Genomic DNA, 25509 nt, shown 5'->3' on the forward strand with positions numbered 1-25509 from the left:
AGTGCCTTATATTATTTCAGAGCACTTGTATATCACATGCATCTCTTGCAGACAGGGTAATATATAAAATTTCCAGTTATATTTTTTTGACAAATAGGTTTGTCGTCATCAAGTTTGTACTAGAAACAGATTTTGTTTGTTTATTGGACCCCAAATATATGACAATAGGTTTTACTTCTCAATAATAACTATGATATTAAGTATTTTCTTAATGGGAAAATGCTACAGTGAAAAAAATCTTCAAGGTGTCTTAGGTGTCCTTTGGGTTCATTCCTGCTCACATTTCATGTCCTTTATGAATTCTTAAATAAGGATTTTTCTCCTCTGAAGTTAAAATAAATACTAAAGTAGAAAACGACTTTCTGCTTTTTTGTGAAGTATCAAATATGAGGATTAAAAAAATTAAGTAACTTGCCCTGGCCAGCATTGTTCAGTGGTTAGAGTGTCAGCCTGCCCACTAGAGGGTTGCAGGTTCCATTTCCGCTCAAGAGCATGTACTTGGGTTGCAGGTCTGATCCACGCCCTCAGTCTGGGCGTGTGCAAGAGACATCCAATCAATGTGTCTCTCTCATATCACACTCTCTCCCCCATCACTTTTCCCCTCCTTGCTTGTCCGATGGGGATTTAAAAAAATTTTTTAATAAAAATTAAGCAACAGGCTTACCATTAACCCTGGTGTTTTCCTTATTGAGGACTTAGGAGAAGGGAAACTGATATACAGACAGTTAGGAAATGAGTATAAAGTTGTAGGGTTACTCAGTCTTTTAGAGGAAGTGAAAGTGTTAGACATTTAAACATAAGTAGTATTCTCAGTTCATGAGATTTGGAAAGGAAATACTAGGACCAGTGAATATCTGAAAATAGGCAGGAGTTACTGTTTTGGGCTCTGCAGTTGAAGGAATAGGAATGTTCAAAGAGTTCTTAACAGTAAGATAAAGGAGCTACTAATTGATGTAATTGTCATCAATTATTACTTCACAGTCATCCTGTGTATACTAAGATTGTCTCATTTGCTATTAACCCCTGCCAAGTGATTCCCATTGTAGGGGAGATATAATATGTAAACAAATAAAAGTAATGCATGATGGATGCTTGAGTATAGATATGTGCATGATATAATGCTTCATGAAGCAGGAATTTAAGTCACCCACCTAGAGGTGAGAACTGATGGCTTGAAAGTGAATGAGAGAGTGAAGAGATTCCAGAGAAACAAAAAATGCTGCATCAGAGCTTTTGAGTAGCTGTTAAATTTACAGAGCAAAAGAAGTAATCAGAGGGTAGGGAGAAGATCAGGATATCATAATGCAGTCCACTCACACTGCTCTCTGACAAAGACTTCCCCAGCCCTTCATGAATATTACCAACGTAAGGGTGACAGTTTTTCTTTTTCTAAAATATGAGGGGTTTTTTTTTTCTAACGTTCTACTTATCCAAATAAAATCGGCAACCTGTATCATTGAAACATTTTGAAATTTTATAGCTTTATGCAATCCAAATCTGAAAACTATAGACTTAATGATACAATGTCATAGAAACCAAGAGAAGGGATTTTAAGATGGGATTGGCCCAGATACATGTAAACAGTATAAGCCATTGACGGTGGTGAGTCACAAGTTTCTGACCTGTGAGAGTGTATTGGTCAGCGTGTTTTATTGTAGATAACAAATGTTTAAAAGCATGGCTTTGTGTTTTTCTTCAACCACTGTCAACTTTCATGGGTGATAGAACAGAGTAACCAAGATTTTGATTTTACTGGGATTGGAGTTTGGGAGTTGTATACAGGTTTCGAGAGAAGAGCCAGTACATTCAGGGAGTACATAATGATGGACTAGGTAATTTAAACTACAGAACTATGTTAACTGGTCTTACTTTAAATTCATGATAAATTAACTAACTAACTAATTCATGATAACTTACAAATGTGGGCCCTTACTGTGCTGGGAAACTAGTGTATTTAGTTCATTCACTCTCCAGTTCTCATTTCAGACCCTAACTCTTCTCAAACCTGCTCCCTCCCATTCTGAGGACTTTGTTTCTACTTCATTGAGAAGATAGTTGCAATCAGAATAGACAGTCTAAGACTCTAAGCTCTCCTTGTAGTAGTACTCAGGTATTCAGCCTTCCCTCTACTATTACTGTAAATAACAAAGCCATTGAAGGCCAATCTATGCTGGCATATCAGATCTCAGTATTCACCTACTCAAGAGCATTGTTTTCAAATACATCAGGTTTTTCTTCTTTACTAGGTCATTCCCATCAGTGTACAAAAAAACACACACTTCTTTGATCTCCTTCTAACTGCTACCCATTTCTTTGTTCTACAACACTCAAAGGAGTGTTGCAGTCTACAGTCCCTTAGAACCCACTCAAAACAGGCTTTCACCGTGGCCATATGCAACATAGTCACTGGTAACTTACATGCTGCTAATCCAGTGGTCAGTTCTCAGTCTTCCATCATTTATTAGCATTTCATATAGTTGATCATTCCTACTTTATTGAAATACATTTCTGCTGAACTTCTTTCTGGGTCCCCATACTCTTTTGGTTTTCTCGTCAATGGTCCCAAATTTTAAAGTTTTACTTTGTGGCTATTGTGACTAAAGCTGCTATGAACGTTCACTTTCAAGATTGATTAAAAATTAGACACTGCATATTTTTTTTATTTTCCCATAGGTTTTTTTGTACTCTATATTACAGCCAAAGCCCCAGTGGTGTTGTAGAGGTAACTTGAATTATTGTGTATATATGGGAGGGAAGTAATTTGGTATGGATTGAGGAATAAATAGGGGAGTGAGAAAATGAAAACACTAAGCGTCCTCTGTTCTCTATAGAAATTTTGTTAAGAAAGATTAAAGGGAAATGAGCATAAATACCTAAATGGAACACAGACTGGAGGAGAGATGGGTGTGGTTTTTGTTAGTTGAATAAAACCAGAATAGATAGAGGTTGTGGGTACCAGTAGTCTAGGTGGTGACACTACTGGACTGTGGAGAAAATGAGAGCGAGTGAAATAAAAATACACACAAGGTAGAGTGGTAAAGGGAACCTAAGGTAGAGGAGATTGAGATAAGGCCCTTGGCAGGGATATCCTGTACTAGCAGTATAAGTTTAATTATAAGGTGTCAAATTAGGACATGTTGTAAAGTACCTCATAGATTGCCGGGGTGTATATGAAATGCCCGGTAAGTCATAGATTTTGAAAAGGTTGATCATCAACCTGCCGGTGTGGCTCAGTGGTTGAGCGTTGACCAGGAAGTCATTGTTCAATTCCGTCAGGGCACATGCCCAGGTTTTGGGCTCAATCCCCAGTAGGGGGTGTGCAACAGGTGGCAGATCGATGATTCTCATTGATGTTTCTATCTCTCCCTCTCCCTCTCTCTGAAATAAAAAGAAAGTAAAAGGTTGATTATTAGTCAGATAGTTATGAATGGTTGGATCAAGTATTTAGATACACGTCATTCTGATATATTGCAGGGAGAAAGCAAAAGCACTTGGATAAAACCTGAAAAAGAATGAAGTAGATACAGCATTGCTTATATATAATACTGACTTTTTATTGACATCCATGAGGTTTATTATAATTATTTAATTGTGGAAGAATACACATAATATAAGATTTATCATCATAACCATTTAAAACTGTACCATTTGGTCACATTAAGTACATTGACAATGTTTTGCAATCACCGCCACTATCTAGTTCCAGAATTTTTCATTATCCCAGACATAAACCTCATATGCATTATGCATTCAGACTTCCTTTCCCCTAGTCCCTGGTAACTGCTAATCTGTGTTCTGTTGCTGTGGATTGGATATTTCATATAAATGGAGTCATATAGTAATATTTGTCATTTTTTTTGTATCTGGCTTCTTTCACTTAGCATAATGTTTTCCATGTGATAGTGTTGCAGAAGACCGGAAAAACACCAAGCAATGCTTAGAGAGATTGGAGTTCCACTTTATTATACACCGGTGGGCTCGGAGAAAAATGAATTTCAAATTCTGAACAGCGCAACACGCAGAAGTTTTCTTTTTATTAAAGAGCCAGCCCTATGTGTGCTTAGTGGTTATCTCACTGGAAGCTCGTGGCCTTGAAACAACACTGTTCTATTCAATTAAAAAATACGTCTGGCATGGCATGAGAGCATGGGAGTATCTAGTCTCTGGCCTACAAGGTCAGACAGCTAAGTTTATCTTCCTCATTATTCAAGCAGGCTAGAAAGCAAAGTTATTTTTTCAGAGTAAGGGGCTGTCTAAAAATTGCAGAGTTGACTTTACAGAATAAGGGACTATCTAAATAGAGAATTTCAAACAGTAGTTTTACAAAATAGGGGTTAGCCTTCTCAGTAGCATGTATCAGAACTTCATTCCTTTTTATAGCTGAATAATGCTCTATTGTATGGATTTATGACATTTCGTTTACTCATCTGTTGATGGATATATGAATGGGTTGTTTTACTTTGTGGCTATTGTCACTAAAACTGCTATGAACATTCACTTAAAAAGTTTTTGTGTGGACAGATGTTTTCATTTCTCTAGGATATATACTTAGGAGTGGAAATGTTAGGTCATATGGTAGCTCTTTGAGGAACCACAAAATGTTTTCCACAGCAGCTGCACTATTTTATATTTCTACCAATGATGTAGAGGGTTCCAATTTTTCTGCATCCTTGCTTTATTATAATTTATTAAACTTTCAAATCTTTTCTTCTTGGAAGGCATCATGCTAGATGTTGTGTGAGTTTCAAAGATGGACATTCTAGAAGCAACAATTTTTTGGCCTGCTGCTGGGAGTTAAGATCAGCATTTGTAATTCTTTCAGAAGGAGCAAGTGTTAAGTGCATTAGAAGGCACAATTAAAGTACTTTGAGGATTTCAGAAGGGGAGATTACTTGTGAGGAAAGACTTCTTAATTATCAGACCAAGGAATTTAAATCCTATTCTGTGGTTGGTAGAAAGCCAGAACATTTCTGAGCCAGGACAGTGATATAATTTGAGCCTGGATTTAGGAAGAGTGATCTGGCAGCCAAGAGTAGAGGCTGAGCCCTAGCCCGTTAGGCTCAGTGGATAGAGCATCAGCCCACATACTGAAGGGTCCTGGGTTTGATTCCAGTCAAGGGCATGTACCTCAGTTGCAGGCTTGATCTCCGGCCCTGGTCAGGTTGCGTACGGGAAGCAACCAATCCATGTGTCTCTCTCACATCAATATTTCTCTCTGTCTTTCCCTCTCTCTTCCACATTCTCTAAAAATAAATGAAAAAATATCCTTGGGTGAGGATTAAAAGAGTAGAGGGCGAAAGAGACTAGCAGTGATGGGCAACCTTTTGAGCTTGGTGTGTCAAAATTCGCCAAAAAACTGAGCATAACTCGGGTAGTGTGTCACTTTGAGGAAAAAACTAACTCCAAGACTCTAGTCGCAAATGTTTCATCCTCAGGAGCAGCAAATGTTTCATCCTCGGCATGCGGCCGCCTCTCATCAGAAATGGCTACGCGTGTCAGTGCTGACACGCGTGTCATAGGTTCGCCATCACTGGACTATAGTGTCCTATGAAACCAGATTTTTTATTGGAGAGTAATTGGAACTTGGAGTGACAAATAGAAATGGAAACTAAGGAAAAAAATATACAGGACTTGGAAAGTCTTATATCTTTGTTTAAAAGTTCTAAGAGAATTTTTAAGTGATGTGTTTTTCCTTCTCAAAATTTCTCAATGATTAAGCAAAAGCCACTTTATTTAGTCTGCCTTTAAAAATGGTTACAGCTCCAAAAGACATCACCAAGGACTTTATAAAATTTTATAAAAAGTGCCCTGACCAGTGTGGCTCAGTTGGTTGGAGCATCATCCTGTGCACCAGAAGGTCATGAATTCAATTCTTTCCATCATCTAGATTATTAGGTCAGTTTGTTTTTTAGTCTTTTTTTTTTTTTTAAACATCTATTTTTATTGATTTTAGAGAAGAAGGGAGAGGGAGAGAGGGATAGAAACATCAATGATGTGAGCGAATCATTGATTGGTTGCCTCCTGCATGCACCCCACTGGAGACGAGCCTGGAACCCTGACGAATGCCCTGACCAGGAGTCGGAACCGTGACCTTCTGGTTCATAAGTCAGTGCTCAACCACTGAGCCACGCTAACCAGGCTGTTTTTAGTCTTTTTTAAAAGTGTTTTTAAAACTTACTTTCCATTAAGTGCCACTCTAGCTGTAATATTGCAAATTTATTGTTTTTTTGTCGCTCTGTTTATTTTGAAATTTCCTTTACCTCCTTTCTCACGCAGTAAGCAATCTGACACCCATGCTTCCTAATATTTTACTTTTTTAAAATAAATCTTTATTGTTCAGATTATTACAGTTGTTCCTCTTTTTCCCCCCATAGCTCCCCTCCACCCTGTTCCCACCCTACACCCTACCCTTACCCCCCCAATTGAACTCGTCCATAGTGTACGATTTTTGTCCAGTCCCTTCCCACACCCCTGACACCCTCTTCCCCCCCCCAAGAATTGTCAGTCCACTCCCTTTCTATGCCCCTGATTCTATTATATTCACCAGTTTATTCTGTTCATCAGATTTTTTATTCACTTGATTTTTAGATTCACCTGTTGATAGATAGTATTTGTTGTTCATAATTTTTACCTTTACCTTTTTCTTCTTCTTCCTCTTCTTAAAGAATACCTTTCAGCATTTCATATAATACTGGTTTGGTGGTGATGAACTCCTTTAGCTTTTTCTTATCTGTGAAGCTCTTTATCTGACCTTCAATTCTGAATGTTAGCTTTGCTGGGTAGAGTAATCTTGTTAGGTTCTTGCTATTCAATAGTAATAGTAGGTTCTTGCTGTTCATCACTCTGAATATTTCTTGCCACTCCCGTCTGGCCTGCATAGTTTCTGTTGAGAAATCAGCTGACAGTCGTATGGGTACTCCCTTGTAGGTAACTGTTTTTCTCTTGCTGCTTTTAATATTCTCGCTCTTGGCATTTTAATTATGATGTGTCTTGGTGTGGTCCTCTTTGGATCCCTTTTGTTTGGGGTTCTGTGTGCCTCCTGGACTTGTAAGTCTATTTCTTTCACCAGGTGGGGGAAGTTTTTTGTCATTATTTCTTCAAATAGGTTTTCAATATCTTGCTCTCTCTCTTCTTCTGGCACCCCCATAATTCTGATGTTGGTACACTTGAAGTTGTCCTAGAGGCTCCTTGTACTATCTTCATATTTTTGGATTCTTTTTTCTTCCTACTTTTCCGGTTGGGTGTTTTTTGCTTCTTCGTATTTCAAATCTTTTACTGGATTCTTGGGATCCTCTACTCTGCTGTTGGCTCTCTGTATATTATTCTTTATTTCAGTCAGTGTATGCTTAATTTCTAATTGTCCCTTTTTCATATCCATAAGGGTCTCACTAAATTTCTCAGGTTTCTAGAAGATTCTTGAATAACCTTATAACTGTGGTTTTGAACTCTATATCCAGTAGTTTGCTTTCCTCCATTTCTTTCATTTGTGACATGTTTCTTTGTCTCCGCATTTTGGCTGCTTCCCTGAGTTGATAGAGTGGCTTTGTGTGCTAGGTGTCCTATAGGGCCCAGTGGCTCAGCCTCCCCAGTTACCTGAGGTGGACTCTATTGGTGCACCCCTTTGTGGGCTATGTGCACAGCCTTGTAGTTAAGCCTTGATTGCTGTTGGTATCACTGGGAGAAATTGACTCCAGGCCGACTGGCTGTGAGGATCAACTATGTCTATGATGGGAGAACTTCTGTGCTGGAGACTCCCTTATGAGGCAAGACTTGCTTCAGTGGGGCTTTGGTGCTCACTGAGTCTGCCCCCTGAGTGTGTCTCTTATGGATGTGAAGAGTTGTAATCTGGATGGTCTCACTCTGACCACTGGGTACACTGGCTCTTGGATCTCCAAGGAGGTGCAAAGTCAGCCACTGCCTGAGGCCACCCAGTAGGAGCTACAGAGAGATCTGTAGATTCCTCCTCTTTGTTTGGGGTTTGGAGGTGTCCAGATGAGGCCCAGCTGTGAAGCAATGCAAGCTGCTGTGGGGCCTTGGGCCTTCTTTTGGAAGCTCTGGGGCTCTCTGACTCAGCTGCAGTTTGTTAGGTGTTAGATTGTAAAAGGCCAGGCCATTCATATGCAAACGCCTCTGTACACAGCTTGGGTGGGGTTGTAAATTGAGTGGGGCGGGGTCTCAGGGAATCACCAGGGCGGAGCAAACAGCAATGGCTGCCCGTCAGCCCTGCCCAGAAGAGGTCCCCGGGTCTCAGTGTCCCACGGCACCGTGCAGGAACAATGATGGCTAAAAGCACCTCTGAGAGAAAGCCTCCTTCGTGTTCTGGCTCGATGCCAGACAGTCCAGTTTCTCCCTGTATGAGTCTGGGTCCCCAGAGTTTCGCCCGGAACTGGAGTTCAGAACAGTGGGGAGCTTGTATCTCCCTCCCGATTGAAAAAAACAGCAGCATACCCAGTTGCGAGCCCGTTTCCACACGTGCCTCCGCACTTCCGCACCTCCGCACCTCCTCCCAGTCTCAGTGCACTTTCTCTTTCCTTCTAGTTGTATAACTTCCACTCAGCCAGCCTTCCCCTGGTTCTGAATGATATCCATTTTGTCTTTTAGTTGTAGTTTTGATGTGGTTGTGCGAGGCAGCAAATTCAGGTGTTTACCTATGCTGCCATCTTTGTTCCTCCCCTGTCCTAATATTTTTACTTTTTGATTAATTCCCAAAATATGACCAACCTCTTGTTATCACATTCTCCCTTGAAAGTATTCCTTTCTCACCACACCCAGGTTGGAACACCTGTGAAGGCACCTTGCTGCGTGGAAGCCCTCAGCTAGCTTGTCCTTATCCCTGTGCCAGGATGCCCTTCTCATTCCACTCAGGCTCCCACTATGCATTGGGTTGCCCTCCTACTGGGACACTTGCTTGCGTTGCCTAATGGGTGCTGACATCCTGCACTGTGCCGCTGCTTTACACACACACATTTCTCTATTCTTCACCTCACATGGACACCCTTCACATCTGATTAGGCCCCAACACCCTGCTCTGGGTCTCTGTAGCACCTCCTCTGCCACCAACAGATCCTTAACTTGCTTGACCCCACCTAACGACTTTGGACAGGATTTCATCAGGAAGGAGAGGAGAGGGAACTGCAAGAGAAAGTCATTTTCTAATTTTTCAATGTGATTAGAGAACGTGAGTGTTTTATTCTTTGGAACTAATTGAAACATCTTATAACTAGTGTAAGGTCAGTTTTTATGACTATTCCATTTTTGCTGAAAGACTAGATATACTCTGGGTGATTGATATATGTGTATGTTTACATGTATATGTGTTTCACCTTATAAATTACGTTATATAAATCATTTACCCAACTTCATATATGCTTATTCTGTTACTACTATTTAAGTGTTACAAGTGTATAAAAAAGTGTAGAGAACAAGTGAATAGTCATATACACATCACTCAACTTAAGAAATAATGTATTATAGAAGCCCCCCCGTGATCTTTTTTATTTCTTTCCCTTTATTTCCCCATGGAGGTATTTACTGTCCTGAATAATTAGATACATGATGACTGTGGTAATAAATGAGCAAGTTCTATGGCTCTTTGACCACTTATAGCAAGCTGGTCTTTGTGATCAATCTAACAGACTCTTTAATTTGCATTTCTCTCTCTTTTTTTTTTTTTTTTAATTGACCTAAAGAGAGGAGTAGGGGGAGGTAGAGACAGACATGCAGGCGTCAATGAGAAAGAAACATTGATTGGTTGCCTCCCACATGCACCTCGACTAGAAATTGAACCTGCAGCCTGGGTATGTGCCCTGACTGGGAATTGAACTTGTCACCTGTTGGTGGCCAGGGCATAATTTGCATTTCTGAATTCCTTTGATAGCTAATTGGATTGGTGGTTATATAAAAAAGCAGGCTCTTGCCCTAGCTGGTTTGGCTCAGTGGATAAAAAAGCCCGCTCTTGCTTTCGACGGATGATTCGTTTGATTGGGGCAAGGTTGTGAATTTGATTCCTGGTTAGGGCACATACAGAAGACAACTGATCGATGTTTCTCTCTCACATCCATGTTTCTTTCTCTCCTTCCTCTCTCTCTAAAACCATTGAAAACATATCCTCAGGTGAAGATTTAAAAAAAAAAAAAAAAAGCAGGCTCTCTTCAGGTGGCTTTTCTAAAATTCTTAGAATTATAACCAGCTTATTATGTTGTATCTGTAAGTGGTGACACATTAATGTCTAAATTGGACTTAAGAGTTTTGACTCCTAAGGACCTTTATTTGATTGATCATTTGATTGTCTCATTTTAGCAATTAGCCATATATATAAAAAGTCAGGGGCCATCACAACTGAACAGGCTGCCTGGGGCGACCAGGCCGGCGGGGTGGGCAGTGAGGGGCAATCAGACAACCGAACAGCAGGCTGCATGGGGCGACCAGGCTGGCAGTGGGGGCAGTGAGGGGCGACCAGTCCAGCAGGGCGGGCATTGAGGGACGACCAAACGACTGAACAGTAGGCTGCATGGGGTGACCAGGCCAGCGGGGGGGGAGGGGGCAGTGAGGGGTGACCTGGCCAGTGGCAGGGGACAGTTAGGGACAACCAGGCTGGCAGGGGGGACAGTTAGGGGCGACCAGGCCGGCGGGAAGGTAGGCAATTGGGGGCAACCAGGCCGGAAGGGGGCGGCAGTAAGAGGAAACCAGGCCAGTAGGGGGGGGTCAGTTGGGGGCTATCAGACCGGCAGGGGCAACAGTGAGGGGCGATCAGGCCGGCAGGCAAAGGTGGTTAGTGATGATCAGGCTGGCAGGAGGGGGGCAGTTAGGGGCGACCAGGGCAGCGGGGGGAAGGGGCAGTTAGGGGCAATCAGGCAGGCAGGCAGGTGAGCAGTTGGGAGCCAGCAGTCCAGGATTGTGAGAGGTATGTCCGACTGCTGGTTTAGGTCCCAGGGGATCAGGCTTAAACCTGCAGTCGGACATCCCCCAAGGGTTCCAGATTGGAGAGGGTGCAGGCTGGGCTGAGGGGCCCTCCCCCTTCCCTCAAACCCCCCCCCCCTTGCACGAATTTCGTGCACCAGGCCTCTAGTATTAATAATGATTTCACCTTGTGATAATGTTATTTTGTTTTTGTTTGTTTTTTATAGTGTTAGATTCCTGTGGCCTTTTAAATGATTGATTAATGATGGATATGGATCCAAAATAATAAATGACTTCTCTACTGAAGCAATAGAAGATTCTTCACATCACCTTCTAGTAGCTCAATTTCAGTCTTCAGGAAAGGGCAAAACAAGTGAAATACAGAAAACTGAAGAGAAGAAAACCTCACTTTGGAACTCTTCTCCTTGACTACTCCTTAAACCCCATCTTTCTACTTGTTTTAATTTTGCTGTGAATTTATAAATAGTGAAGACCAAAGAAATAGAAGATACATTTGGGAGCTTTATTACCAAGAAATTTGCCTTGAAAGCTGCTATTTGGAGGGAAAAGTATATCAAGTTCCTGTCTGATTTTTTTTAACAAGATTTCTTATATCCTTAGATTTTGAAGAATAAAACAAATATAAATACATATCTGCATACTATTTTTAGCAGCTGTGTAAGAATAATGATATATGTAAATTAAGGGCTTTGTCATGTGGATGTTTTGCCACTGGAGTTGAATGCTCAGAAGATCTCATAGCTCTTTAGTATTATATTTTTGATCTGTCACTTAGATGACATTATTTGCCCTTGCAAGTCCACCTCTCTTTCTAGTTATGACTTTGTTATGAACAGTGTTTGTACTCACTGTGCAAATATCCATGTATTATCTATTTAAACAACATCATAGAGCCATCACTCAAGGAAGTTGAATGAGGTGAACATAGACATAGGTCTTTCCCCTTCCCCCCATTTTTAAATGTAACAAATACTTTTTTTATCTTCCCCTTCCCCTTCCCCCTCCCCCCTTTTCCCTTTTGGAAACTGTGTCAGGAACTAGGTAGTTTTAAGATGAGCAATTGAGGGGACTGAGAGAGTGATCCACACAGAGCCTGGCTTCTTTGTGCTTCATCATAAGGTGTGCTGCTGGTCAGCCTTATTAAGCACCCTTCTAACGAGAACGTCGTGGGAAATCCAGCTGGCAGACTCAAGGAGTTCCAGAAACAGGACCACAGAGGTTACACTCTGGGGTAAATATTCTCCTATGTCTAACTGGAAGAAGACTGTGTATGTATATGTATCATGGAAGATAATACTGCTTTCTGGTGTATTTGATTTTGGAAAACATCAGTGGGGTGATTTGGAGACAATAATGGATCTTTCAGGAAAAACTGATGATAGTTTGTGTTTGAGGAAATTAAAATGTGAACTAAATAAAACTTTTAAAAAGTATATATTGATTTTTTCGCCGAAACCGGTTTGGCTCAGTGGATAGAGCGTCGGCCTGCGGACTGGAAGGTCCCAGGTTCGATTCCAGTCAAGGGCATGTACCTTGGTTGCGGGCACATCCCCGGTAGGGGGTGTGCAGGAGGCGGCTGGTCGATGTTTCTCTCCCATCGATGTTTCTAGCTCTCTATCCCTCTCCCTTCCTCTCTGTAAAAAAATCAATAAATATATATATTTTTTTTTATTTAAATATTTATATATTGATTTTTTACAGAGAGGAAGGGAGAGGGATAGAGAGCTAGAAACGTCGATGAGAGAGAAACATCGACCAGCCGCCTCCTGCACACCCCCTACCGGGGATGTGCCCGCAACCAAGGTACATGCCCTTGACTGGAATTGAACCCGGGACCCTTCAGTCTGCAGGCCGACACTCTATCCACTGAGCCAAACCAGTTAGGGCTAAATAAAACTCTTGAAAGGTTGTATCTTCCTTCTCCAGGAAGATTTTTTTGTTTATTCTTTTTCTTAAAATATATTTTTATTGATTTCAGAGAAGGGAAAGGGAGAGATAGAAACATCAGTGATGAGAGAGAATCACTGATTCTTTTCCTCCTGCACACCCTCAATCTGGGCATGTGCCCCTGACCAGAATCGAACCCGGGACCCTTCAGTCCACAGGCCGGTGCTCTATGCTCTGAGCCAAACCAGCCAGGGCTAAATGTTTATTCTTAAGGTTCTTCTGCTATAACTCAAGAATTCATTAGCTTCTTCATATAACCTTCCAGGTCTAGGTCACTTTTTGTATGTGTGTGTTTTTTTATGGATATATATATTCAGAGACCATTTCTTTGTTTAAAACTTCTCTGAAGTATGGATCCGGATCAGTAATATAGACAGACCCAGAAGGCAGGTCTTTCTGTAAAGAGCAGGATCTTAAGTAGTCACAAACTCCTTTACACATTAGTATCAAGATCTTGCAAGCATAAATGATTAGAGTTCTCTCATTTTCAGATCCTGGCCATGAGGTTGGATGCCTCACCTTGCTGAAAAGAGACACTGGACCTAAATGGCGCAGCATGACTTTGTTCCTGCTTGGCTAAATTTTTCAACACCACAGGCAGTTAAGGTACTGGTCCGTTCCTATAGTAACTATCCAAATATTCATGCCCAACTCGTCTATGAAGTTTTGGGATTTATTCTTTCTGGCAAGATTGTTTTGTGTTTTGTTTTTAAATAGATCTTTATTAATTTCAGAGATGAAGGGGGAGAAAGAGAGAGAAAAACATCTGTGATGAGAGAGAATCATTGATCGGCTGCCTCCTGCATGCCCCACACTGGGAATCAAGCCTGAAACCTGGGCATGTGCCTTGACTGGAAATCAAACTGGGACCTTCTGGTTCATAGGTTGATAATCAACCATTAAGCTAGACTGGCTTTTTTTCGTGGCGCCGCGGAGGCTGTCGGCTGCTTCAGGATGAAGCTCAACATCTCTTTCCCAGCCACTGGCTGCCAGAAACTCATTGAAGTGGACGATGAACGCAAACTTCGTACCTTTTACGAGAAGCGTATGGCCACAGAAGTTGCTGCCGACGCTCTGGGTGAAGAATGGAAGGGTTATGTGGTTCGAATCAGTGGTGGGAACGACAAACAAGGTTTCCCCATGAAGCAGGGTGTCTTGACCCATGGTCGAGTCCGCCTGCTGCTGAGTAAGGGGCACTCCTGTTACAGACCGAGGAGGACTGGAGAGAGAAAACGCAAATCTGTTCGGGGTTGCATTGTGGATGCCAATCTCAGTGTTCTCAACTTGGTCATTGTAAAAAAAGGGGAGAAAGATATTCCTGGTCTCACTGATACCACGGTGCCTCGTCGCCTGGGGCCCAAAAGAGCCAGCAGAATCCGAAAACTTTTCAATCTCTCTAAAGAAGATGATGTCCGAAAATATGTTGTGAGAAAGCCTCTAAACAAAGAAGGTAAGAAACCTAGGACTAAAGCACCCAAGATTCAGCGTCTTGTTACTCCACGTGTCCTGCAACACAAACGCAGGCGTATTGCTCTGAAAAAACAACGTACTAAGAAGAACAAGGAAGAGGCCGCAGAATATGCTAAACTTTTGGCTAAGAGAATGAAGGAGGCCAAAGAAAAACGCCAGGAGCAGATTGCGAAGAGACGTAGACTGTCCTCTCTGAGAGCTTCTACCTCTAAGTCTGAGTCCAGTCAAAAATGAGATTTTGTAACTAACAAATAAAGGAGAGCAAATGTCAAAAAAAAAAAAAAAAAAAAAAAAAGCTAGACTGGCTGTGCCTGGCAGTGTTTTTTTGTGATTAATTTAAGTAGCTGCCTTTTCTTTCCTTCTGGGATAATGTAAATAAGTTAATGATTGAATATGTAACCTAGGCCTTCTCTTGACTCAGAGGCCTTGTGGTACCCTTATTATGGCATTTTTGTATATAAAAAGCTAATATGCTAAGTGTCCGACCGTGCGATGGGTCGCTATAATGTGCGTTGTCCACCAGGGGGCAGATGCTCAACGCAGGAGCTGCTGTGACACACAGAGAAACGGCACTGCGGACCTAGCGATCACAAAGCAACATTCAGCTTTCCCCAAGTGGGACACAGGCCCTGCCACCATCCTTGAGCAACAGCTCACCAAATTGCAGCCAACGTTGCCGAGACCACATGGCACAAAATGGGGCCCACAGCTCAGCCCAGAAATGGTGGCTATGGGTGCCGGGTAATGACGTCACATAGCAATGCCTGGCTTCCTTTCTCTAGCGATGACTAGCCTCCTTGCAGTTTCTTCACACCAGGAACACAACTTGTTTATAGCCAGCTGCAAACATTTTACACTTTAAACAAATGTCTGTGAAGCGTTTTCCCATGCAACACCTCATTTGATCCTCACAGAAGTCCTGGAGTAGATAGATAGGAGACTCTGTGGAATCCTTTTTTCTTTTCATTAGCTAGAAAACGGAGAATTAGAAAGTTTAGAAACTTGACCCCACTAAAAAGTAGTAAGAAATGGTGGACCTTGAAAATGACTTCAGGTTTTCTCACTGTGCAAAATATAGTCAAACACTGCTGCAGTAAAATATTTTACCCTTTGTTCTCCCTGCGTGATCTACAATAATAATCTGCTTTGTGTTGATATTTACTGGTGTGTTGCTGACAGTTACCTGAAAGAGAAGTTGGGGGGTGCTTCACTGGGCTGTAAAAAGTTTAGCTACATCAGAAAGCAGGTCTAATTAAGCAAGTTTATTCTATACCTATAAAAGGCTAAGTTGACTCACGTATGTGTGATACATATAAAGCTCTCGCTGGCGCCAATCGCACACAAGTGTTTTGATCTGTCATTGTTGATCGTAAATTTGGTTGACACTTCTATTATAGAGAAAAACAAATAGCGATATTAAAATATTTCTTATTAGAGAGCACCAAAGGACTTGTATGCATGCATATTAGCCTAACCAATGGACACAGACACTAGGGTGGTGGGGACTTGCCCGGGGTGGGAATGGCTGGGGCGGGGGAGGGGGGTCAATCGGGGGAAAAGGAGACATATGTAAAACTTTAGACAAAAATAAAATATATATATATTTCTTATAATTAATTTCCTTTCAGTGTGCACGAATCCGTGCACTGGTTCACTAGTATTCTCATAATGGCGGTTTCTGCCACAGTTATTTCTCATTTTCTAAAAGCCTGCTGCAAAACCTAAGAAAGACACATCTACTTACCTGTTTGTTTCCCTATTCTTTATCATCTTAGTCACCTACAACCACCTTTGAAAAACACGGAGAGCACCTACCCCGAGGAGATGGTAGATTTGGAGTAAGCCGTCGTCGACATAATTCCTCTGATGGCTTTTTTAACAATGGACCTCTACGAACTACAGGAGGTGAGCCATGCCCAACTTCCATGTTTATATTTAAGCTACTCATTTAGGGCAAGCCCAGCATGAGGGTGCATGTCCATAATCTTGAAATTATGATCTTTTGTAAGCATAGTTCTCAGATCCTCCAACTATGTTGGCTTTCTAACATTGTTATGTTCTCATGAGTCATTTATTCAGTGGAGGAACTCATTTAGAAATTACATTAAAAGAAAAAGATGTATTTTGTGATTTCTTTTCTGTAAACAATCTTTTATTTTATTTTTTTAAATATATATTTCATTGATTCTTTACAGAGAGGAAGGGAGAGGGATAGAAAGTTAGAAATATCAATGAGAAAGAAACATCGATCAGCTGCCTCCTGCACACCTCCCACTGTGAATGTGCCTGCCACCAAGGCACATGCTCCTGACTGGAATGGAATCTGGGACCCCTCAGTCCGCAGGCTGACACTCTATCCACTGAGCCAAACCGGTCAGGGCTTAATCTTTTATTTAAAAGGTCCCCCTGAAGGGCTTTTGGTGATACCGTAAACCAGATCAGGAAGCATCTGGCCAAATTTCTGAATTTCCAGGAAGCAAATAATCTAATGTGTTACTTTTCCTTACTGTTCTAGATTCCTGGCACCAGCCCTCCCTGTTTCGCCATGATTCTGTGGACTCGGGTGTCTCTAAGGGAGCATATGCTGGAATCACAGGAAACCTATCTGGTTGGCATGGCTCTTCCCGTGGTCATGATGGCATGAGCCAGCGTAGTGGGGGTGGCGCAGTAAACCATCGCCACTGGAATGGCAGCTTTCACTCCAGGAAAGGCTGTGCCTTTCAGGAAAAGCCACCTACAGAGATTAGGGAAGAAAAGAAAGAAGACAAGGTGGAAAAGTTGCAGTTTGAAGAGGAAGACTTCGTAAGTATTATGATGGTTTAGTTGTGCAGTTAAAACCTAACAAATAATGTCTTAATTACAAGACCCTATTAGTAATGAGAACGTTTCAGAAATTACTAAAAATGGACTCCCTAAGTTTAGATTTTTATTCTCTTTTTTTGTTTGTTTGTTTTTTATTATTAAGGTATTATATGTGTACATATCTTACCATTGTCCCCCCCACCCCCATACATGCCCTCACCCCCCAGAGTTTTGCGTCCATTGGTTATGCTTATATGCATGCATACAAGTCCTTCGGTTGATCTCTTATCTCCCCTAGATTTTTATTGTTTTCTGAGAAGAGTTGATTAGCATGAAGATAGTGTCAAAAATCTTGTGTAACTTTGAGAACATCTTTTGTTTTCATCTTTATGCCTTTGGAACTTTAAAAAAAATCCTTAATTTCCTTTAAGTTTTGTAAGGTTTAGTATTCAAATATATAATGTAAAAATGTAGTCCTACATGTTAAATTGTCTTTCTCCAATTATAATAAGAGGTTTTTTTTCTCCTAAATTTGCCCTTTTATATAAAATACTTATAAGTTATAAACATGCAATTAGTAGTACTCTAGCTATTGTCTATTTAGTGAAACTTGATGCTATTGTGTGTTGAATTACATGCCTTTGGGGCTCTAAATCAGAAGTACTCTTATAACCAAATGCATGAAAGACTAGTAGGAGTGATGAAGAAACAAAATCTCTGTTGTTCATCACATTTTGAAAACTTGGTGAAATCATCAAATCATCAATCCAGAAAAGTTTAATTGTATTCTTATTATAAATGAGTTTCTTTTTGTACTTTTATTCCTATAATTAAATGAACCCACTGTAATTATAATTCATATCTGACAGGGATATTTATCTAATATTTATCTATGACCACAACCAGCTGAGCATATAGAAAACAAGTGTATTTAGGTCTCTTCAATAGTTGGGTTTCTTACGTGCTTTGATAAAAAAAGAGATTGTAAAAAAACTGAAGTATGGGGTAGAGTGGAAGTTTAAACAACTGATTGGCATAGTTTAATAAGAAAGTCCTTTATCAGTTCTGTGGCATTCCAACTGGGAAATGAATTGATGACAGAAAGAAAAAGGTTAAGGTAGCATTATCTTCACCTGCTAAGTGATTTAAATGGAAGTTTGTTGCAAAACCTGAACAAGGTCAATAAGGGCAAATTTATTTTGCATTTATGTTTTTTATGCAATATTCTAAGTGTAAAGTATGAAGAAAATGGTCAAGTTAGCACGTCACCTAACTTTGTGAAATATTAACATTTACCAAATATGCTCTAGACTCTTATTTTACAAAAGAATTAATATATTACAACTTTTCCATCTGGCCGCAGTCTTCAGGAATCTTAAAAGGCTCAGTTAAATGATTCCCAGAAAACATAGAGCCGACTCATAAAACCTTTTAAGACCTAAATTCTTTTCCACTAAAAAAATCTTAAACCATCTATTTTTTGTGTAGAGGTTGTTCAACTAAAGGAGTAAATGTCCGTTAATTTTTTTAAAAAAATGGTAAAATATGACAGATATAGTTAAAGCTTCCTTAATCTGTTCTCCTCACTTTTCCCCTAGAGGTAATCACCATCTTTATTTTCAGTGTTTCATCATCCTCAGACATGTTTTTTATAGACTTTTACTATATGTATATATCCATAAATATTCTATAATATCATTTTTGCCTGATTTTGATTTTTATATGAACAGTATTATATTGTACTAGAGGACCAGTGCACGAATTCGTGCACCAGTGGGGTCCCCTCGGCCTGGCCTGCGGGATCGGGCCGAAACTGGCTCTCTGACATCCCCCAAGGGGTCCCAGATTGTGAGAGGGTGCAGGTCAAGTTGAGGGACCCCACCGGTGCATGATTGGAGCCGGGGAGGAACTACGAGAGGGCTCCAGGGTGTGTCTAGTCCTAATCTCTCCAGAACTAATCTCACTTAGTCCTGATCAACCAGACCCCAGCAGCAAGCTAACCTACTGGTCAGAGCATCTTCCCCCTGATGGTCAGTGCACATCATAGCAAGCGGTTGAGTGGCCTTAGCATATCATTAGCATATTATGTGTTGATTGGTTGAATAGACACCTGGACACTTAGCATATTAGGCTTTTATTATATAGGATTCTCTCTTACTTGCTTAAAATGGTTTTGAGATTTATCTGTATTAATACATATATCTCTGGTTCAGTAGTTTTCAATCAAATACAAGTCTCCCCTCACCCCTTTCTCCCCCTGGGACACATTTGTCAGTATCTAGAGAAATTTTGCATGTCACAACTGAGAATAGTATATAGAGATCAGAGATGTTTCCTAATATCTCACAATGCATAGGACAGCTCCATCAAAAGAATTAGCCATCCCAAAATGTTGGTAGTACCATGTTTGAGAAATCCTGCTCTATGTATTTTTTACTGCTATATAATAAATACTCTATTCTGTGAATATAATAGATTTATTTATCCATTTCTTGTTGACAGACTTGTAGGTTGTAAAAGATCTTATTTTATAGGATAAATCTAAAGAATTGGAACCTGAGGTATTGTAACTGGGGAAGGAAGAATAAAAAATAAGATTTCTTTCCAAAGTAAATTGAAGCATAATTAGTAATTAATTTGAATAGGAAAATGGGCACAGAATTGGAAGGAAAGGATAACAGATCCTTGGTACCAAAGGAGAGATCTAAAGACATGCACCTGGAATTAGAGACTAATAGTTGAAGTTTATAAATGGGTAAAATCACCCAAGGAGAATCTATATATATAAAAAGCCTGTGGTCATGGCGCCCTCATGCTATAACGACGGATCACCGGGAGGCTACATGCGTGGCAGGCATGCGCGGGTGGGCAGGGACTTGATGCTGCATCCCCACGGGCACCAGCGAGGGCTTGACTCTGCAGGCACCGCAGGTCTGGGTCTCGCGCGATTTCGAGATGCGCACTCGGGGATGGGGCTGCATGCGCAGCGAGGCACATGCGGATGGTCAGGAACTTGACTCTGGGTCTTGCGACACCAGTGGGACTTGATGCTGCGTCCCCGCATGTGCCAGCAGGGACTTGATACTGCGTCCCTGCGGGCGCCGGCCCAGACTCTTGACAGGAGGAAAGAGGGAGTCGGATACCCACAATATTAAAATATTTTCTCTAATTAATTCCCTTTTAATGTGCACGAATTTCGTGCACTGGGCCACTAGTAATATATAAAGAGAGAAAGCCTAGAGTAGAACCTGTGGAATGTACAGGATTACTGAGAAAGAAATGGTTGAAGAAGAGTTATATTAAGAAAAAGTAGTTGGTCAAAAATAACAAATTAAAGGTCTTTTGTAGAAAGTTATTTTGTTTTAAAACAGTATTAGTTTTTAGCCCTGGCCGGGTAATTCAGTTGGTTAGAGTGTCATCCTGATATGCCAAAGTTAGGATGAATGCATAAATAAGTGGAACAACAAATCTATCCATCTCTCCCTCTCTGAAATTAACAATTTTCTTTTTAATGGGCAAGATTTGAATGGCTATTCCCAACGGAAATTATACAAATGGCCAATAGGCACGTAGATAAAAACGATCCATGTTTTTGGTCGTAATTTGGAAATTCAAGTTAGTATCACCATGACATACTGCTAAACACAACATTTGGTGACATTTTAGAGCACCTGGAACTCTCTTACATTGTTAGTGGGATTGTGAAGCAGTACACCCATTTTGGGGAAAGGCAGTTTCTTATAAAATAAACATAAATTTACCTTGTGGCCCATTACTTCCACTTCTAGCTTTTTCCTTAAGAGAAATGAAAGTATATGTGTATTTATTATAATTTCATTCATAATAGCCCAAAATTAGAAATAATTTAAATGTCTGTCAACATAAAAATAGAGAAGTTGTGGTGTAATCATATAATGGATTATTTATTCAGTAGTAAAAAGGAATGACTGATGTAATAACATGATGAATATCAGTGAAGCCTTACAGTGAAGAGTACCTACTATATAATTACATTAATATGACATTCTACAGGCAAATAACCTATAGGGGGACAAAAATAGAAATCATTGCCTATGTGGAATGGAGATTGACTTGGGAAAAGCTTGGGCGAACTTGCTGATTGTAGGAAATAGTTGTCTTTATAGAGGTTGGCAAGGTGTAATCATTTTTCAAAACTCCAGGAATAGTAGTATACTTAGTATTGGTGCTTTTCATTGTATGTAAATTTTATTTTATTAAGAAGTAGATTAATGTCACCAGTCATGGGATGGGACAAGAGCAGATCATAAGCCTCCTGGTGTGATGCACTGAGGATGCAACATTACTTCTGAATTCCTTCCAAAAATGCATATCCTTGAATCTAACCATGAGGAAACATTGTACATACTCGCGATTTTGTGGCCCTCAATTAGGCAAAATTTTCTGTTTGTATGTCATGTGAAAATTAATACCCTGTCCATTTTAAAATGCTTTTAACCAAGTTTTGCTTATAATTAAATTAATATGTGGTTTTATTTATTTATAAGCATATTTTTCTTGATTTCAGAGAGGGAGAGAGAGCTAGAAACATCAATGATGAGAGAGAATCATTGAATTGGCTGCCTCTTACACACCCCACACTGGGGGTAGAGCCCACAACCCAGTCATATTCCCTGACTAGGAATTGAACCATGATCTCCTGGTTTATAGGACGATGCTCAACCACTGAGCCACACCAGTCGGGCAAGTCTACATATTTAAATCCAAGAGTCATTGGTCATAAACAATGTTCAGCAAATGATAAGCACATTATCGCATCGCATTGCACGTGGCAATTGGTTCTATTGTTGCGTGGGGTGACCTTCTGCTACAGTTTTAACTTGTGCTGGCCGATGTTGCCACGTGGGCTAAGCCACACCCCAGTTGAGTGCATTTGTTTACTCGAGGTGACGTGAATACATGCATTTACTAGACCTATTTAGTATAAATTTAAATTTGCTGTAATACATATAGAAAACTTTTCTGTGAAATTAAACTTTTAATTTCTACTTAATTTTACACAAATGTGTCTACATTAATAAACTCAGGTAAACTAATCTGTCAATTTTTTAGAATACACATTCAGAAAACCAACTTTCAGCTTTAACAGACACCCCCTTGCCTGAATTAGTCCGTTATATCAAGGCTTTATTGTACTCAAATTGAGGTTTCTACAAAAGAGTTAGAAAAGATTCCACACAAAAAACTAGACTATACTCAAAAAAATGTTATGGTTATGAATAAAAAGTTCCAGATGAAAGAAAACCAAAGAGAACAACTAAAGGCAACATGTGAACCTAGATTGGATTCTGGATGATGAGAAAAACAATGTTTTTAAAACTTTGTTTTGCTGTAAAAGACATCAGTGTTATGGCTTAAGTAAGGGATTGTAAATAGTATTTATTGTTAACTTCCTGGTTTTTACAATTATACTATGATTATGAGAGTGTTCTTTTAAGGAAATACATAATAAAGTTTTGAGGATGAGTAACATCAAGTCCATCAACCTGCAAATGCCGCAGAAAAAATATATCTACAGAGAACGAATGGTGGAGTAAATGTGGTAAAGTGTTGACATCATGGGTGAGAGCAAAGAAGAGATTATCAATTCTGCTTTTGTGGAGCAAGTGCAGAAGCTGAGCTTCAAGATAGTATATTAGATGGAGACTAATGATGAGTACTATGTGGCAGCTCAAGTAGTTTGATGAAAAAAACTTTGTCTCAATTACCAAGGGGGGCCTGGAGCTACCTGAGGATGAAGAGAAGAAGAAAATGGAAGAGAGCAAGGCCAAGTGTGAGAATCTGCAAACTCCTGAAAGAAATCTTGTATAAGAAGGTTGAGAAGGTGACAATCTCCAGTCAGTTTATGTCTTTACCCTGCTGCATGTGACTAGTACCTACAGCTGGACAGACAACATGGAGCAGCATATCATGAAAGCCTGGATACTTTGAGGTTACTGTACAATGGGCTACATGATGGCCAAAAAGGACCTTGTACTGCTGTTTGAAACTGCGCTGCTCTCTTCTGACATCTCGTGAGGATACCCAGACCCACTCCAACTGCATTACTGCATGATCAAGCTAGGCCTAGGCCAGTGATGGCGAACCTATGACACGCGTGTCAGCACTGACACGCGTAGCCATTTCTGATGAGAGGCGGCCGCATGCCGAGGATGAAACATTTGCTGCTCCTGAGGATGAAACATTTGCGAAATAATGTTTTTTCCTCAAAGTGACACACTACCTGAGTTATGCTCAGTTTTTTGGCGAAGTTGGACACACCAAGCTCAAAAGGTTGCCCATCACTGGCCTAGGCATTGATGAAATTGATGTGACAGCAGAAGAACCCAGTGCTGCTGTTCCTGATGAGATTATCTTCATCATCCCATTAAAGGTGATAAAGATGCCTCTTTCCTGAAAGAAGTCCATAAGGAGTTTCTACCTGCAGACCATATGCCCTCTGTATAGTGTCTCCATGGCTTGCTCTCCCAGCAGCCCTGAGTGGCCCCAGCCCACCTGGTTTCCTCTGCTGATGTCTAGTGATTTTTTTCTCTCCTGTCTTTCTGCCTAAGGCAGAATACAAGAGTCTCAAACCTTGCCTTCCCTTCCCACATTTGACATCAGGTTTGGATTTATTTATTTGGGGGGAGGGGAAGTTGTTTGTCTGATTTTGAAATTAAAGTACGCAAAAGAAAGAAGATGGCAGTTTTATACAAAAAATAATATGAATATTAGGATGGTGTAATGACTGATTGACTAATAAGAAGTAAGAGAATGCTAAAGAAGATTGAAATAGATAAAAGGAGCAGCCACTAACCCTAAGGCTAAGATGAGCACTTAAGGAAGAATTCCCCATTCCCCCATCACCACCCCAGGACTGAGATCCAGACCTTGTTGAAAAAGGCTTAGCTGTGGCTCACTGAATGAGCAATTGCTGAGGTGTTTCTCCAGGGAACATGCTGGAAAACTGACTTCTAGAGTACTTGATAATGCTGTTCATGGAAGATGCCTCCCTGCTACAAAATCACTCAAGTCAGAGCTCACTTGTACTTCAGAACCTGGCTTAGCAGAAACTGGGTGCTACAGGAGTCTGCTGAGTAAGCACACTGGAACAAGAAGCAAAAGTTTCTCCATTGTTCTCTACTGATAAAAATTAGCATGCCAGCTGACAAAGGAACATTTTTAAAGTGCACAGAAACATTTACACAGAGCAGACAGAATGGATGACTTTGGAATTAAGAAACAATAAATGGATAACTACCACAGAGTTCTATCATTGTTCATACTAACCAGCAATATTCCCTTTCAAAGCAAAATTTTTTTGGAATAGGACAAAACTTTTGGAAATAGAATCCAGATTGGGCTGCAGAGTCCGTCCGGTGTGGCTCAGTATTTGAGCATCCACCTATGAACTAGCACAGTGGTCGGCAAACTCGTTAGTCAACAGAGCGCAAATCGCGGCTCGCGAGCTGCATGTGGCTTGCAAGCCGCAGTTTGCCGACCACTGATCTAGCAGGTCACAGTTTGATTCCTGGTAAGGATACTTAACCCTGATGCAGGTTCGATCCCCAGTAGGGGACATGCAGAAGTCGGGATCGATGATTTCTCTCTCATCATTGATGTGTCTTTCCTTCTTCTCTGAAATCAATAAAAATATATCTTTTTTTAAAAAAAAAAAAAAAAGCAGAACAGATTGAGCTGCAGAGGCAGATAGAGAGGAAAGACAAGGTTCAGATAAAAGGGGGAAAGTGGGGCAGGGGGACAGCCAGGACATCAAACAACTGAACCATCCTTTTTTTTTCCCCTCTATGAAAACAACAAGAGAGCTCTAAAGCATGATGTTTTTTAAAAAAGCTATCTTGCCCTAACCGGTTTGGTCCGTGGATAGAGCATCGGCCTGTGGACTGAAAGGTCCCAGGTTCGATTCCGGTCAAGGGCATGTACCTTGGTTGCAGGTACATCCCCAGTAGGAGATGTGCAGAAGGCAGCTGATCGATGTTTCTCTCTCATCGATGTTTCTAACTCTCTATCCCTCTCCCTTCCTCTCTGTAAAAAATCAATAAAATACGTTTAAAAAACAAAAAAAAAAGCTATCTTGATCCACATTCCCAAAAATAATCACATACAAATGAACAAATTAAGGAGAAACAAATAGATTAAAATTTAGAATTGAGAAAAAATGATACAGAAGTTTTGGCAGGAAAAGTTCCAATCCTATATTATAAAAGGCTAATATGCAAATCGACTGAATGGCAAATCGACCGAACAGCAGAATGGCATAATATGCTATGATGTGCACTGACCACCAGGGGGCAGACACTCAGGACTGCCCCTAGTGGTCAGTGTACTCCC

The 25509-nt window shown here is 40.6% G+C and overlaps 2 protein-coding genes across 6 annotated transcripts in view; both read left to right on the plus strand.

Moving 5' to 3' along the window:
- The window catches only part of GPBP1L1 (GC-rich promoter binding protein 1 like 1), a 52450-nt gene that overhangs the window by 9555 nt on the left and 17386 nt on the right, over positions 1 to 25509 (plus strand). For 4 of the 5 annotated variants that reach the window (XM_054720397.1, XM_028160107.2, XM_008151199.3 and 1 more), the window contains exons 2-5: positions 11127 to 12151; positions 13359 to 13473; positions 16113 to 16242; positions 16853 to 17139. In XM_054720397.1, the coding sequence (XP_054576372.1) occupies positions 13414 to 13473; positions 16113 to 16242; positions 16853 to 17139 (477 nt within the window). In that variant the 5' untranslated portion in view covers positions 11127 to 12151; positions 13359 to 13413. The remainder of the gene's footprint in view (positions 1 to 11126; positions 12152 to 13358; positions 13474 to 16112; positions 16243 to 16852; positions 17140 to 25509) is intronic. The other variant, XM_054720399.1, reaches the window with a different exon arrangement.
- LOC129150159 (40S ribosomal protein S6) lies at positions 13785 to 14617 on the plus strand. Its single transcript, XM_054720400.1, has one exon. The coding sequence runs from the start codon at positions 13822 to 13824 to the stop codon at positions 14569 to 14571; it is 750 nt and encodes a 249-aa protein (XP_054576375.1). The 5' UTR covers positions 13785 to 13821; the 3' UTR covers positions 14572 to 14617.

This window comes from Eptesicus fuscus, chromosome 9 (assembly GCF_027574615.1).
Source record: "Eptesicus fuscus isolate TK198812 chromosome 9, DD_ASM_mEF_20220401, whole genome shotgun sequence".
Taxonomy (NCBI): Eukaryota; Metazoa; Chordata; class Mammalia; order Chiroptera; family Vespertilionidae; genus Eptesicus; species Eptesicus fuscus.

What these genes read in the sequence shown, in the direction of transcription:
- LOC129150159 (XM_054720400.1), top strand. Translation starts at nt 13,822, where the DNA reads ATGAAGCTCAACATCTCTTTCCCAGCCACTGGCTGCCAGAAACTCATT.